General features: G+C 36.5%; 1 protein-coding gene across 16 annotated transcripts in view; it reads left to right on the top strand.

Moving 5' to 3' along the window:
- ERC1 (ELKS/RAB6-interacting/CAST family member 1) overlaps positions 1-18,028 on the top strand; it is a 511,134-nt gene that overhangs the window by 222,946 nt on the left and 270,160 nt on the right. For all 16 annotated transcript variants that reach the window (XM_063672288.1, XM_063672287.1, XM_063672289.1 and 13 more), the window contains one exon: positions 17,858-17,993. In XM_063672288.1, the coding sequence (XP_063528358.1) occupies positions 17,858-17,993 (136 nt within the window). The remainder of the gene's footprint in view (positions 1-17,857; positions 17,994-18,028) is intronic.

Raw genomic sequence — 18,028 nt, forward strand, 5'->3', positions numbered from 1 at the left:
CGGCCGTGCTAGAGGGTAATGGTGCCATCTCAGTTCACTGCAACCTCTGCCTCCCAGGTTCAAGCAATTCTCCTGCCTCAGCCTCCTGAGTAGCTGGGATTACAGGCGTGTACCACCACGCCCGGCTCATTTTTATATTTTTAGTGGAGACAGGATTTCACCATGTTGGCCAGGCTGTTCTTGAGCTACTGACCTCAGGTGATCCACCCGCCTTGGCCTCCCAAAGTGCTGGAATTACAGGCGTGAGCCACCATGCGTGGCCTCAGACTTCTTCAAGTCTAAGGCATTCATTATCAAAAACACAGCAATAGCTACCAAATTAATAATATACAAGGTGCTCTAGAATACTCTACTTATTACCTACACAATGTCTTTAGTTAAATAACAAATTTAGTTTTACTCAGAACAGATCTCTTGATCTGGCCCACCGTTTTCAAAACCTCTTCTTCCCCAGTTTCCCACCCTCAGTAAACGATACTACCATTCACTCATTGTGCAGGCAGTAAATCACCAAGCAGCCTTGATTTCTCTTACTCCCTACATTAAATCTATTAGTAAGCCCGATCACACCTCAAAAATGTATCTTTAATTCAATGATTCCATTCTGTTCTCTCTATGAACCATTATCTCTTGCTCAAACTACTGCAGCCGTTTTCCAATGGCTGTCTGCTTCTATATCTTACTTCTGTACTTGTCCCATCTCTGTGGCAATCAGACTGAACTCTTTTTTTTTTTTTTTCTTTTTTGAGACAGGGTCTCACTGTTACCCAGGCTAGAGTACCCTGGTGAAATCTTGGCTCACTGCAACCTCTGCCTCCCAGGCTCAAGCCATCCTCCCACCTCAGCCTCCCAAGTAGCTGGGACTACAGGTGCACGCCACCATGCCTGGCTAATTTTTGTGTTTTTTGTAGAGACAAGGTTTTGCTAAAGTGCTGGGAGTACAGGCATGAGCCACCGCACCTGGCCTGAACTGAACTCTTAGACATTGTCACTCCTTGATTAAAACCTTCCTGTGTTCTCCCATCATACACAGTAAAACCCAGGCTCCTTCCACAGCTTAGGCTCTGCATCCTCTGGCTTCTTGCCACCTCTAGAACCCCACCGCAACCTCCCCTTCCGTATACTCCACCTATCAGCTTTTTTGTTGTTGTTAAAACAAGCTAAGCATTTTCTATCCTCAAAGGCTTTGTAGTTATGATTCTCTGTACCTCTTCTCCTAGATCATTATATGTCTCTTCGCTGACCATTGTAGATGAAATACACTGTTTGTCACATCCAATGTCTCCATTACATTGCCTGTTTTAATTTTTTTCCTAGCACATGTCACTGTGCTATGACATAGTTTTTTGTTAGTTTATGTTCCCGCCTCCCCCTTTTAAAAATAAGTTCAATATGTTTGTTGAGGGCGGGGACATTGTATTTTTTTCTTCCTGTATTTAACTCGTGGCAGGCATTCAGTAAATATTTGCTGAATAGATGAGCGAGGGCTGGCTCTTTTCTGAAAAAGTTGACGGTTGAGAATGCATGCTAGTTTTAAATTATGGACAAATATGCAGCTTTACATCAGTTGAGAGAAACTTGAATGTTTATTAGGTTACTGTTATTTTTATTCGTGTTTTTGAGCAATTCTTTTGTACTTTGTGATAACAAGTAATTGCTTCCAAATGAAAAAGACTTTTCCAGTGACCTGCAAAGCTCTTCAGCAGGGATTGGCAAACTACAGCTCATCTGGCACCTATTTTTGTAAAACCTGCAAGCTAAGAATGGGTTTTACATTTTTCAAGGGTAACAAAAAAAAAGAAAAATATATGAGACAGATTTTACATGATTCACAAAATGTAAAATATTTGCTCTCTGATCCTTTACAAGGAAAGTTTGCTAACCCTTGCTGGAGGCGGTGGCCCTCATTACCTGCCTTCCTCATTAGCGGCCTGCTGCTCCCGTCTGCTTCACCTGGGCCTCGTGCCCGTTCGCATTTGCTGTTTCCTTCGTGAGGAACACTGAGGCTCACTCCCTTACTTCCTTCACATCTTTGCTTAGCTGTTGCCTTTGCAGTGGAGCCTTTCCTGAGCACTTGATTTAAATTCCAATCCCACCACCCATTCCTACACACCTTATCTCCTTTCTTCTTTTATTTTTCCCATTGGACATATCACTGTCTGACATACCGTGTATTTTTCTTATGTTCTGTTTCTTTCCAGTGGACAGTAAACTCAATGAGGGCTGAGATTTTTGTCTGTTTTGTTCACGGCCATATTTTCAAAGATAGCACCTGGCCCATAGAAGCTTTTATTAAATGTTTGTTGAATTAATGGTCATAGATTAAAGTTATCTTGAGAACCAGCATTAAAAAAAGTCAAAACACTTCAGTAAACATTGATTAATTGCCATAAGACAGTCCTCATCTCAGGTCTATGGAGTTGTATAAAATCGGGTCCTTGTCTTCAAAGAAATCCGTGTAGTAGTGAGAATAAGTGTAGAAATAAAAGACACTACATGTAAAATGAGACTAATTATCATGCAGTTTCCTTGCTGATTAGAAAAATGTTGAATTGATCATTTAAAATATTTTTGCAGAATTTAAAAGTGTTTATGTAAAACTCCAAGTAATTAACAGTTTTATGTTCTGTATTGATATCTTTTCTCCTTTTCATTATGACTTATTTTCTTTAGACAATTAGGGATATGGTTCCATGAAAATAAAACCCACATTTAAAATGGCTTTGAAATAGTCAAAAGCATTTTAATTAGACAGATAACAAGTGAAACTATTAGCATTTTATTTTTAGTTTTTTGGTTACTCTTTGGGCAGGTATTTTTTAAAGCTACAATTAGGTATTTAGGTAGTATAAAATTTTATGTCTTAATTTTTATGTTAACTGTGAGTGGAGCTCTTTGGAGGAAGGTAAAATGAGAGAGAGGGTGTGTGTATGTGTGTCCATGTGTGCAATATATATAGTCATGAGTCATTGAACAATGGGGATGATAGTTTCTGAGAAACACATCGCTATGTGGTATCATTGTACAAATATCATAGTGTATACTAACACAAACATAGATGGTCTAGCCTACTGCACAGCTAGGCTGTAAGGTATAGACTGTTGCTCCTAGGCTATAATCCTGTACAGCATGTTACTGTACTGAATACTGTAGGCAGCATAACACGGTGGCATTTGTGTACCTAAACATGTAAACATCAGTAACAATACAGTATTATAATCTTATATGCATCTGCATATAAGATGCAGTCTATTATTGACCAAAGCATTATCATTATGTGCTGTATGACTATTATGAGTGTACATATTCTCTTTTTTTTTTCTTTTTTGAGGAGACAGGATCTGGCTCTGTCACCCAGACTGGAGAGCAGTGGCGTGATCTTGGCTCACTGCAAACTCCGTTTCCGGGATTCAAGCAATTCTTGTGCCTTAGACTCCTGAGTAGCTGGGATTACAGGTGCCACCATGCCCAGCTAATTTTTGTATTTTTGGTAGATAAGGGGTTTTGAGGCTGGTCTCAAACTCTTGACCTCAAGTGATCCACCCATCTTGTCCCCCCAAAGTGCTGGGATTACAGGCATGAGCTACCACATCTGGCCCATATTCTCTGCATGTAACATTTCATAAATATTATAGATGTTTATATGTAATATATGTGGTGCTTTAGCAATGTCATTTTATTTTTAATTATTGTATATTTAAGCCCTAGCTTAAGCTTCTCTTCTTGAGTGAAAACACGAATACCTGAGTGAAATTTGATTGATAATATTTTTTTAAATTTGACAATAGAAGCATCCTATTTTTTCTTAAATTTGTGTGGGAGATTTTATGATATAGTAACGTATAACACTAACTATATGTAACTTTCTTTTTGGTAAAGCAAAACAGCCAGTAGAAGTGTAGCCTCTGACAAATGTTGTTAGTTTCTTAATAGGAAGGAGTAAGTTAAAGACAGATAATAAAAATTCCTTTACCAATTAATTTTGCTAGGTGTTTAAGATACAAGGAAGATATTTATTTTTTAGTAATTCCATTGTTTTAGAGCTTCAAACAAACTGTATTTTCCCTCAGAGTTTTGTTTTGGGTGGATTGTCAGTAGGGTATGATTAGTTTCCTTTTTATGCATTTGTTCAACAAATGTTTAATGAGCACCCATGTACCACAAGGAACTGTGCTAGGAATTGTGGATTTTGAAAATATATCAGAGGAGGACTTTAACCTCTAGGAAGGCATGTTCATAAAGTACAGTAAGACAGGTATGTAGATTCCCTCCCCTAATATGGAGAACAAGTCAACATGTCATAAGATAGATACAGTTAAAGTGGCATTGGAGTTAGGAGCATCCATAATAGTTGTGATCTAATAGATTTACCTAAATTTGAGTTTGGATTTTAAGAGACAGAGGCTTAGGGTGGCAATAACAAAGTAAATATGGCCAAAGCCTGCCTGGCATAGTCTGCATTGACTGTTGTTTCTTAACATTGTGCGTTTAGTGTGTATTCGTATCCCCTGGGAACCTTGTTAAAGCGCAGATTCTGATTTAATAGGTCTGGCATCAACCTGAGATTGGGTGTTTCTACCAAGCACTAAGGTGACACTCATGATATAAGTTCATGGATCACACTTTAAATAGCAAGATAGTGGACCACATTTTGTAAAACTTCTGGTGGCAGAGACCAGTAAACATTCAACTACTGTTTTCTTTCCCATCTTTGTTTTTCTGTCTTCTTACGCTTTTGTTTGCTTACATGGTGGAGAGAGTTAAATCTTTTATTCATCATTTCACGGTTTATTATAATAGTTGGGAGCTTAGCAATTGTGAATCTAATTTTAAAGCATTAATTTATTTATGAATTGCTCTAATTTCTCCTCTTCCTGCTTGAAGAATGATAAAACATCTACGTTCACTTTGAATTAAATTAAGATTAGTTCAGGCAAAACAGCAGTTGAGAGAGTTTTAATAAATTTACGAAGCCATTAAATCCATGGCACCTCACGATAGGAATTTACTAACATCTGGGTTTTCTTGAGAATTTAGATTCAAATCAAACTAGATGTTAATCTATTTATAAGGAAAAAGAAGGAAATTCCTCATTTCACAAGTTCTGTTATGTCTCAGAATGTTTTTTCCTAAATATACATTCCAGAAATACCCTCCTTTTACTCTTTTAATGTATATTTAGATGATATTCCCTCCTATACCTCTTCCCAGAGAAACAATATTGAAAAGGATAATAATGAGGCAAGAAAATCATTGTGTGTTTTCATCTTTTCTAGTTAATTCATGAATTCAGAACTATACCTACATTCATAAAAACGTGCATGCACACACATATGTGCACAGACAGACACGCATACACAAGACAAGAAGGTGGGGGTAGGCGAGAGATTGATTTAATTATCTCACAATTTTCTGTACTTTCCTTGGTTGCCTATCGTAGATAAAACCATTTTATCTTGATAGTCATCCTTTAGCCTGTAGAGTGAAGGTAAAGAAATAATAGTGGTAAAACTAAAGATAGGAGATTTAAAATATGAAAAGAAAATGGATTAAGAATATCAAAGACCAAAAAAATAAAAGAATCAAAGACCAAAAAAATGTGCCATACTGTACTACTTTGTATATCTTGTCTGATATAGGCAAAGAACCTTTTTTGAGATACAACCATATCTGTTTTTAAAAACAACTTTTAAAGAAAATTTTAAAATATTTTATGTCTAAAGTAGAAAATTTAGAAACTATAAAAAAAGATAAAAAAGAAAAAAAAATAGGCTGGGCACTGTAGCTCACTCCTGTGATCCCAGCACTTTGGGAGGCCGAGGCTGGAGGATTGCTTGAGCCCAGGAGTTTGAGACCAGCCTGGGCAACATAGTGAGACCTCATCTCTACAAAAAATAAACAACAATAACAAAATTAGCCAGGCATGGTGGCATATGTCTATAGTCTCAGCTACTTGGGAGGCTGACATGGGACGATCACTTGAGCCTGGGAAGTGAGCTATGATTGTGCCACTGCAGTTTAGCCTAGGTTAGTAAGTGAGACCTTGTCTTAAAAAAAAATAAATAAATAAGAAAAGAAAAAAATGAATTTTCAAAAACCAAAAAGAAAAAAAATGCTTAATTTGTCCATTTTAATATTCTTCGTTATATGTGTGTATATACATACATTTGGGGTCATGCTCTGTATTCTTTAGTTAGCATTTTATTATGTCTTTTTGGAGTTAATGGAGGTAGTCGTTAGTATGTCTGTGAGCCAGGTGGAATGCTCACACCTGTAATCTCAGCAGCTCAGGAGTCTGAGACGAGAGGATCACTTGGGGCTAGGAGTTTAAGACCAGCCTGGGCAACATAGCAAGGTGCTGTCTCTACAAAAATTAACTGAGCATGGTGGTGTGTGCCTATTAGTCCCAGCTACTTGGGAGGCTGAGGCAGGAGGATCACTTGAGCCCAGGAGTTCAAGGCTGTAGTGAGGTATGAGCATGCCACTATACTACAGCCAGGACAACAAAATGAGGCTGTCTCTTAAAAAACAGACACACACACACACACACACACACACACACACACACACATGTAGTGGTTGATTGGATAGGATGAGGGTAATGAATTTCTTAAATTGTTTTTTCTGAAACACGACTAAAAACACCATAACCTAGTTTTATGATTTGTAGGTAAAGTAGGATTTTTAAAATCACTTACTCTTCGATATAATTGTGATGAAAAGTGCTGAGGAATGAAATTGGCTTTGATTGGATTGCATATCTGCCTTCTGACCAAAACATAGTCTAGTAGTTTTAATTCAGTTATTTATTCCATGTGTCATAATGCCCCAAATAACCAGGCTACTGCTATTGGCATTAAAGGTTGCCAGCACCATCTGGAATAATTCACAAGTGCAAGGTGAAAGGAATTTCTGCACCGTTTAAATTTTTTTCTCTCTCTTAAAACAGAGCAAAATTTTTGCATCTAGTAAATGAATGTTACGAGGAACTTAATTTTGAGAAAAAGCAATTTGATTCATATAAACAGAATTTTTCTCCATTTGTTTGTCTTCTCTAATGCCAGGAGCCAGTCTGCTTTTTCCATTAGTTAATATGATTGATATCAGATTGTTAAAATGAGAAATAAAAAATTATAGAGTAAGGAGAATAAATATAAACACTATTTTTCTTTTTATTTCCTCTAGTGATAGCTGATTTTATTATGTCTGTGGCTGAATTCTTCTGTAGACATTGAAGATGGCCAAAAGTGGAGATCCAAAATGTAACTTCTTAGTGTGCATTTTCAATGGAGAATGAATTTTTATCTTATCATCTGTGTCATTAATTCATGATTTTATCTTGCATAATTTTTCCCAGCTTTATTGAGATAAAAATTGATAAAATAGTGTGCATTTAAGTAAGGTGTACAACATGATTTGATACATGTATACATTGTGAAGGATTACTATTAACACATCCATCACCTCACATAGTTACCACTTTTTTTGTGTGTTGTTAGAACCCTTAAGCTCTGCTCTTAGCAAATTTCAAGTGTACCGTACAGTATTATTAATTATAATCTACCATGCTATACATTGAATCTTCGGAACTTACTCATCTTATATAACTGAAGGTTTATGCCCTTTGACAAACATCCTCCATGATCCCCCCCTTTTCCAGCCCTCTGGAAACCACCATTCTATTCTCTATGAGTTCTGTGAGTTTGATGTTTTTAGGTTCATTCGTATCACAAGTGGCAGTATTTCCCTTTTGTTGTTGTTTCAAAACAGTCTCACTCTGTCACCCAGGCTGGAGTGCAGTGGCATAGTCTCGGCTCGCTGCGGCCTCCACCTCCTGAGCTCAAGCAATTTTTGTGCCTCAGCCTCTTGAGTAGCTGGGATTACAGGTGTGTACCACGAGGCCTGGCTAATTTTTCTATTTTTAGTAGAGATGGGGTTGCGCCATTTTGGCCAGGCTGGCCTCAAACTTCTGGCCTCAAGTGATCCACCCGCCTCAGCCTCCCAAAGTGTAGGGATTACAGGCTTGAGCCACTGTGCCTGGCCTCCTTTTTGTTTTATGGCTGATAAATATTCCATTTGATTATATATGCCACATTTTCTTTATCCATTCATCTGATGCACACTTACACTGTTTTCACATTTTGGCTATCGTGACTAATACTGCAGTGAGATGGGAGTGCAGATCCTGATTTCAGTTGTTTGATATGTAGCAGAGTGACATTGCAGAGTCATATGGTAGTTCTGTTTTTAACGTTTAGAGGAACCTTCTTACTGTTTTCCGTAATGGCTGTACCAATTTACATTCCCACCAACAGTGTACCAGGATTCTCTTTTCTCCACATCCTTGCCAATACTTGTTATCTTTTGTCTTTTTCAGAGTATCCATTCTAACTGGTATGAGGTGATATCTCATTGTGGTTTTGATTTGCATCTTCCTGTGATGTTGGGCATATTTTCATATTTAGCTATCCTTCGGTCTGTTAAGCATTTTTCCATATACCTGGTGGTCATTTGGCCATTTAAAGTCTTCTTTCAAGAAATGTCTATTCAGATCCTTCTCCCGTTTTAAAATCAGGTTGTTTTCTTGCTATTGAGTTATCTAGACATTTTGAATATTAACTCCTTATCAGATAGGTTTGCAAGCATTCTTTCCCATTCTGTAAGTTGTCTCTTTACTCTGTTGATTGCTTGCATTGCTGTGCAGAAGCCTTTTAGTTTGACGCAGTCCCATTTGTCTGCTCTTGCTTTTGTTGCCTGTGCTTTTGGGGTCATGTCCAAAAAATCATTGTGCAGACCAACGTCAGGAAGCTTTCTTTCCCCAGTGTTTTCTTCTACTAGTTTTAAAGTTTCAGGTCTTATGTTTAAGTCTAATCCATTTTGAGTCAATTTCTGTATATGGTCAGGGATAAGGGTCCAGTTTCATTCTCCTGCATGTAGATATCCAGTTTCCCCAACACCATTCATTGAAGAGATTATACTTTCCCCAATGTGTATTCTTGTTATCTTTATCAAAGATCAATTAACTGTAAATGCATGGATTTATTTCTGGGCTTTCTATTCTGTTCCATTGGTATAGAAGTCTGTTTTTATGGTTGTACCATAGTGTTTAGATTTGTAACATAGTTTGAAATCGGTAAGTGCGATGACTCCAGCTTTGTTCTTCTTACTCACAATTGGCTATTTACGGTCTATTATGGTTCCATACGAAGTTTAGGATTATTCGTTCTGTTTTTGTGAAACAATGCCATTGGTATTTTGATAGAGGCTGCATTGAATCCATAGATTGCTTTGAGTAGTATGGACCTTTTAACAACATTAATTGTTTCAATTCATGAACAGATTATCTTTCCATTTGTATGTATCTTTTTCAATTCCTTTGTCTTCTAGTTTTTAGTGTACAGATCTTTCAGCCACTTAAGATTAAGTTTATTCCTGTGAACTTCTTGATGCTATTGTAAATAAGATTTTTTTAAATTTCTTTTTAGTTCATTGTTAGTGTATAGAAACAACTAATTTTTGTATATTTTATATTCTGCAACTTTACTGAACTTACTATAATAGTTTTTAACAATTGTTTTATGCAGGCTTTAGGGTTTTCTATGTATGAGGTCATGTCATCTGCAAATAGAGACAGTTTTTCTTTTTATTTTCCAGTTTGTGTGCCATTTAGTTCTTTTTCTTGCCTAATTGACTAGGACTTCGAATATTCTGTTGAAGGGGTGGTGAGAGTGGACTCCCTTTTCTTGTTCCTGAGGTTAGGGGAAAAGCTTTCAACTTTTCACCATTAGGTATATCGGCTGTGGACTAATCATATATGGCCTTTATTGTTGTGTTGAGGTACATTCCTTCTTTACCTAATTTATTGAGAGTCTTTATGATGAAAGGATATTTAAGTTTGTCAAATACTTTTTCAGATGATTGTGTGGATTTTTATCATTCATTCTGTTAGTGTGGTGTATGACATTTATTAATTTGTATATTTTGAACTATCCTTGCAAATACCACTTGATTATAGTGAATGATCCTTTTAATGTGCCGTTGAATTCAGTTTCCTAGTATTTTGTTGGAACTTTTGCATCTAGTTTCATCAGGAATATATTGACCTGTAATTTTCTTTTCTTATAGTATCCTTATCTGGCCTCGGTATAAGGGCAATACTGGCCTTTTAAAATGAGTTTGGAAGTGTTCCTGCCTCTTTAATTCTTTGGATGAATTTGAGAAGAATTGATACTAGCTTGTGCTTAAGTGTTTGGTGGAAATCACCTATGAAGCCATCTGGTCCTCAGCTTTTCTTTGTTGGGAGGTTTTTGACTACTGCTTTAGTCTTCTTACTTGTTATTGGTCTGTTCAGCTATTAATATTTCTTCAGTTGTCCGGGTGCAGTGGCTGTAATCCCAGCACTTTGGGAGGCTAAGGTGGGAGGATCACTTTAGGCCAGGAGTTAGAGACCAGACTGGGCAACATAGCAAGACTGGTCTCTACAAAAAAATAAAAAATTAACTAGTTGCAGTGGTGCATGCCTGTAGTTGTAGCAACTGGAGAGGCTGAGGCAGGAGTATCCCTTGACCCCAGAATTTTGATGAACTATGATGGTGCCACTGTGTCCCAGCCTGGACAACAAAGCAAGAATGAATCTCTTAAAAAAAAAAAAAAAAAAAGTCTTCATTTGTTGTTGTTTTAATGATTCAGTCTTGTTAGGGTATATGTTTCTAGAAATTTATTCATTTCTTCTAGGTTATCCAAGTTGTTGGTGTATTAATTTTCATAATATTCTCCTTGTATTCCTGTGGATCAGTTGTAATGTCTTCTCTTTCATGTCTGATTTTCTTTATTTGAATTCTCTTTCTCAGTTATTCCAGCTCAAAGCTTCTCAATTTTGATTATCTTTCGACAAACAACTATTATGTTGATTTTTTACAATTTTCTTTCTGGTCTCTCATTTATTTCTTCTCTTTATTATTTCCTTACCTTAGCTAACTTTGGGCTTAGTTTGTTCTTTTTTCTATTTTTTTGACATGTAAGGTTAAGTTGTTTGAGATCTTTTTTTTCTTAAAGTTTATTGCCATAAACTTGTCTCTTTGAACTGCTGCTTTGCTGTATTCTATAGGTTTTAGAATGCTGTGTTTTCATTTTATTTGCCTGAAGATACTTTTTGACTCTTTTTTTTTTTTTTTTTTTTCGAGTTGGAGTCTCGCTCTGTCACCCAGGCTAGAGTGCAATGGCACAATCTTGGCTCACTGCAACCTCCGCCTCCCGGGTTCAAGCGATTCTCCTGCCTCAGCCTCCTGAGTAGCTGGGATTACAGGCATGTGCCACCACACCCGGCTAATTCTTAGTATAGATGGGGTTTCACCATGTTGGCCAGGCTGGTCTCAAACCCCTGACCTCAAGTGATCCACCTGCCTTGGTCTCCCAAAGTGCTGGGATTAAAGGCGTGAGCCACCACGCCCAGCCTGACTTTTTGACTCTGCTTTTGATTTCTTCTTTGACCCATTGGTTTTGTCAGGAGTATATTGTTTACTTTCCATGTATTTGTGAATTTTAAAATTTCCCTCCTATTATTGATTTCTAATTTTGTACCATTGTAGTTGGAAAACATACTTGATATGATTTTAACATAGTTGGATTTAACACTTAATTTTGTGTCCCAACATATGATATATTCTGGGGAATGCTCTGTGTGTACTTGAGAAGGATATGTTTTCTGCTGCTGTTGGATGGATGTTTCAGATAGTCTGTTATTTGCTCTATACTCTTATTCAGGTCTAATGTTTTCTTATTGATAGACTCTTTGACTTATGCGTTGTTAAAAGTGGGGTAGTAAAGTCCTCTCTTGTGATTGTATTGCTGTCTGTTTCTCCCTTCAGTTCTGTTAGTATTTGCTTTATATTTTTAGGTGCTCTAAGGTTGGATGCATATATATTAATACATTTACAATTGTAATATTCTCTTGATGAATTGACCCATTTATTGTTGTATAATAACCTTCTTTGTCTCTTGTGACTGAAAGTCTATTGTGTCTGGTATAAGTAAGCCCATTTCTGTTCTTTTTTGGTTACCATTTCCATAGAATATCTTTTTCTATCCTTTTATTTTCAGCCTGTGTGTGTTCTTACAGCTAAAGTGAGTCTCTTGTAGGCAACATATTGTTGGATACTTAAAAAAATCTGTTAGCCACTCTATATCTTTTGATTGGGGAATTTAATCCATTTAAAGTAATTATTGATAGTTAAGGCCATTTTGTTGTTCTCTGTTTTGTAGGTCCTTTGTTCCTTTCTCTCTTGCTGCCTTCCTTTGTGGTTTGATGATTTTTTTTTTTTTTTGTAATTGTATGCTTAATTCCCTTCTATCTTTTATATGTTACTGGAGGTTAGTTTTCTTTGTGGTTACTATGAGGGTTACATAAGACATCTTAGGCTGTTTTAAGGTTATAATAACTAAACTTTAATTACCCACAAAAGTTCTACAATTTTATGTCTCCCTCCTTCACAGTTTATGCTGTTGATGTCACACTTTATATCTTTTTATATTTGTGTACCCATTGACAAATTATTGTAGCTAGTTATTTTTATACTTTTGTCTTTTAACTTTTATACTAGTTAAAATCGATTTATGTACCGTGATTACAGCATTACAGTATTCTGAATTTGACTGTATATTTATTTTTACCAGTGAGTTTTATACTTTAATGTGTTTTCATGTTTTTATTTAGTGTCCTTTAGTTTTAACTCAACTCCCTTTAGCATTTCTTATAAGGCAGTTCTAGTGCGATGAACTCTCTCAGCTTTTGTTTGTCTGGAAATGTCTTTATCTCATCTTTATTTCTGAAGGGCAACTTTTTTTTTTTTTTCCCACTCTGATGGCACCTCTGACTCCTTGACATTGTATTATTTGTTTCTCAGAGAAGTAAAGCAATTTTTTTTTTTGAGACGGAGTCTCGCTTTGTTACCCAGGCAGGAGTGCAGTGGCATGTTCTCAGCTCACTGCAGTCTCCGCCTCCTGGGTTCTAGCATTTCTCCTGCCTCAGCCTCCCGGGTAGCTGGAACTACAGGTGCATGCCACCACGCCCGGCTAATTTTGGTATTTTTAGTACAGATGGGGTTTCACCGTGTTAGCCAGGATAGTCTCGATCTCTTGACCTCGTGATCCACCCACCTCGGCCTCCTAAAGTGCTGGGATTACAGGCGTGAACCACCGTGCCCAGCAACAGCTTTCTTATGTATAATATTCTTGGCTGGCAATTTTTTGTCTGTTAGCACTTTGACTATATCATCTCATTCCCTCCTGATCTGCAAGGTTTCTGCTGAGAAATCCACTGATTGCTTTATTGGTGGTGGTAATGGTGGTGTGTGTGTATGTGTTGGGGGTTTTCTTGTATTATAGGTTGCTTTTCTCCTGCTGCTTTCAGAATTTCCTCTTTGCCTTTGATTTTTCAGAATTCAATTATAATGTGTTTCAGTGTAATTTTCTTTGACTTGAGCTTTTGAGCTTCATGAATCTAGATGTCCATATTTCTTTCAAGATTTGAGAAATTCTCAGGCAACAAACATTTAAGTAAGCTAGATATTTCTTCTGTTCTCCTTTTGGGACCTTGATAATGCACATACTCATTCGTTTAATGCTGCATCATAGTTTCTGTATGCTTATGTCATTTTAAATTCATTTTTCTCTTTAGTTTCTCTAACTGGATAATTTTAAACAATGTGTGTTTGAGTTCACTGATGCTTTCTTCTGCATAACTGAGTTTCCTATTGAAGCTATTAATTTTTTTTTTCAGTTGTCAGTGTATTCTTCAGTTTCAAGATTTCTGTTTGGTTCTTTAGAGTTTCTATTCCTTTATTAAACTATTTGTTTTGATCATGTATTGTTTTCCTAATTTTTATTGAGTTTCCTGATTTTTGTTTCTGGGTTCTCTTGAATCTCATTGAGCTGCTTTAGGATGATTATCTTTAATTCCATCAGTCATTTCATGAATCTCCGTTCCTTTGTGATCAGTCATAAGGGCTTTGTTGGTTTACTTCGGTGATGTATTATATAACTGTAAACCGAATACATAGAAAAATAAAAACCTATAGAAAAATAATTAGAATTAGCAAGAGCATTTAACAGGTTTTCTAGATATAATACCCATATATGGGAATCATGTTCCTGTTTATATGCCAGCAAAAAGCCACTAGAAAATGTAATTTTAAAAAGTTATTAAAATAGTTTATTCAGGAAAAGTTCATTAGTGCACGGAGCCATTAGGTGAACTCTACACACAGAAGTGACCAGACTGTCACTACCTTAACGCACTGGTTAATCTTAGCCTCTTTAAGAGTGAGAAAACCAAGGACCAGGCACAGTGGCTCATGCCTGTAATCCCAACACTTTGGGAGGCCAAGACGGGTGGGTCATTTGAGGCCGGGAGTTTGAGACCAGCTTGGCCCACATGGTGAAACCCCTTCTCTACTAAAAACACAGAAATTAGCCGGGTGTGGTGTTGCATGCCTGTAATCCCAGCTACTTGGGAGGCTAAGGCGCCAGAATGGCTTGAACCTGAGAGGTGGAGGTTGCAGTGAGCCAACATTGCACCACTGCACTTCAGCCTGGGCAACAGAGCGAGACCCTGTCTCAAAAAAAAAAAAAAAAGAGTAAGAAACCAGACATTATGTTATATGCTCTCAGATGTGAGGCAATGTCAGTTACACAACACCATTAATTATTATTTTTACCTAAAAATGAAAATTGAATCTATTCAAGTCTTTAAAGCTAATATTCAATATCAAAACAAACAAAAAGCAAGAGATATAGAGAAACAAGTTGAATTTCATCATGAAGAAGCAAACGTACAATCCAGAATGTGAGTCGTTGTATGGAATAATTGATTTCCTTCTAAAAAAAATCACTGGCATTCAAAAAGGGTACATTGGAGGAGGTAAGAGACTTTCCTCTAGATTAGTAGGGATTTGAAGGATCTAACAAATAAGCACAATGTATGGGCATTTTTTGTATTTTGATTCAAATAAAGTAGCTGTAAAAAATAAACTTTGATACGAATGGGGAAATTTGAATATGGACTATATATTGATATTGAGGAATTATTAATTTTGTCACAATTTACATTGTTAAAAAGTGCTCTTTTTTGGAGGCGCATAAGGAAGCATGTATAAGGGTGTAATGACATGATGTCTGGAATTTTAAATGATGGCAAAACATATAATGTACATAGGAATAAAATATATACACATCTCTTTTACGTACACACTGACAAGCTTTCAACTTAACGACAGTGCAAAAGTGATACACATTCAGTAAAACCATACTTTGAATTTTGATCTTTTCCTGTACTAGTGGTATGTAATATGATACTCTCTTGTGATGCTGTACAGTGGCAGTGAGCCACAGATCCCAGTTAGCCACACAACCAGGAGAGTAAACAACTGCTACTTTCCAGATTAGGTGTTTTAAATGCATTTTGGACTTAGGATATTTTCAGCTTACGGTGGGTTTATTGGGATATAGCCCAATGATAAGTTGAGGAGCATCTGTAGTATGTTAATGAATTGAAAGGTCCAAAAGCATGAAGTTTTTCCCAAACTGACATTACTTCAATGTAATTGGGATCAAAATCCCAGAGGCTGCTCTTGGGATTTTTGTTGCTGTAGTTGGTTGGTTGGTTTGGTGGAACTTGACGGGCTAGTTCTGAAATTTCTATGGGAAGTGTAAAGCACCAAGAATAGCCAAGACAGTTTTGAAGAAGAAAAAGGTAGGGAGCCTTGCCTTACTAATTACTTTTTGTAAAGGTGTAGTAATTAAGGTGGTATAGATCTGGCACAGAAATATACAAACATAGCCACAAAACAGGTACACATGCATATAGAAACATGATACACACCAGAAGTGGCAATGCATATAAATATTCCTGGGAAAATTCATTATAAATACATTTAAAAAATGAAATTTTATTCTTATCTTATACCAAACCCTCCAAAATGGAAGTATGTTTTTACGTCATAACATATACAACATCGGTTTCAGATGGATTAATGACTACAACGTGAAAGACAAAGTTAACGTCGTTTTAGGGAAATATCTTTATGAACTTGGATGGACAAGATTTTGTGGAAATGTCACAAAATTGTATATTATAAAGGAGAAGGTTGATACATTTGAAACAATTAAAAATTTTAGGCTGGACATGGTGACTCATGCCTGTAATCCCCACACTGGGAGGCAGAGGCCAGTGGATTGCTTGAGTCCAGGAGTTCAAGACCAGTGTAGGCAACATAGTGAAACCTCATCTCTACGAAAAATTAGCTGGGTGTGGTGGCATGTGCCTGTAATTCCAGCTATTCAGGAGGCTGAGGTGGGAAAATCACCTGAGCCTGGGAGGTCAAGGCTGCAGTGAGCTGAGATTGTGCCACTGCACACTAGCCTTGGCGACTGAGTGAGATCCCATCTCAGAAAAAAAATAAAATTGAATTCTATCAATGAAAAGATGTAAAGAAATCATAGCCTAGAAGAAAATACTTACATAACATATAACGGATAAAGCATTATTATCTATAATGTATAAAGAATACCTACAAGTCATCAAGAAAAAGATATGTTAATTTAAAAAATGGACAAAAGACACAAATAGCTATTTCACAGAAGTGGAAACAGGAATGATCGAATACTGTATGATGAGATATTCAGCCTAGGTGGTTAGAAACACGCATTTTAAAACCATAATGAGGTTCTATTTTCTTTCTACCTGATTGGAAACATTTAGAAAGTCGGTACCGTGTGTTAATGGATGTGGAGAGGTATAATGGCCACTGTTATGCACAGCTAGCAAGAGTATAAATCAATGTAGCTTCTTGGAAAATAAAATAAAATAAGGTGTACCTACTGTATTTCCTAGCAATTCAGTTCCTAGGCCTACACCTTAGAGATATTCCTGCCCAGGTATATCAGAGTGCACCTAGCAGCATTATTTAAAATAGCAAGAAAATGGAAACAACGCAATTGTCATCTTCTGGGGAGTAGACTAAAATAATTGCCATATATTATTTCATACCTCAGTGAAAGTGGAGAAGATTAAAAGATACATTACACTCTGAATGGTCTAAGTCTCGAAATCTGTTGAAAGGGAATAATATTGAATATCATTCTGTACTAAAAAGAAAAATGAATAATTATTTATCTTTATAAAGCTCAAAAACATGTAAACTATAAATGAACAGTTCATATATATATATATATGTAGCAAAACAATAATAAAAGCAAGGGGATTTTAAACATAATTTTTGAGATATAGGTTGTTGTTATTAATGGAGGATAGTCCAATAGTAGAGAGAGACACAATAGGGAGCTTCAGAAGTAAATATGATGTTCCATTTCTTAAGCTAGGTTTATAGATTTTTATGTCATTATTTTCATATACATCTACATTATATACAGTGTATTGAATGTTTGAAATATTTAATAATGGTAAAATTAGAGTTGTTTTACAAAGCTTTCTTTTTCTGTCAGCCATTCTAATATTTCAGTGCGTCGGTGTCAGGAGACCGCTTCCATATTTCCGGAATCTCTGACTTGGTTTCTTTTTAGTCATTTCAGATTATCCCATGCCGTTCTTTTGTTTTATGATTTCATTGTTCTTCATAGAGTACATGCTGAAATACATGTTCTTTATGGGAAAACTTATTTTTGTAAACAAATGTGCTACCATTGACAGGAACGAATTTGGAATTGTTGAAAAATTTTGCAGCATGTATTTATTTGTTGGTTTTCAACAATTCCTTATTGTCACTGGTGTAAGTCTCAAAATAAACATATTTGTTTCTATGCATACATATGCAAAGCTTGATTTTTCTCCTTCTGTCATTAGGCAAGTGAAAGACCAGAATAAGAAGGTAGCAAATCTGAAGCACAAGGAACAGGTGGAAAAAAAGAAGAGTGCACAAATGTTAGAGGAGGCGCGACGACGGGAGGACAATCTCAACGACAGCTCTCAGCAGCTACAGGTTAGAACACAAGGAGAATCTGAAAAGATCGGGTG

The sequence above is a fragment of the Pongo pygmaeus genome, chromosome 10 (assembly GCF_028885625.2).
Source record: "Pongo pygmaeus isolate AG05252 chromosome 10, NHGRI_mPonPyg2-v2.0_pri, whole genome shotgun sequence".
Lineage (NCBI taxonomy): Eukaryota > Metazoa > Chordata > Mammalia > Primates > Hominidae > Pongo > Pongo pygmaeus.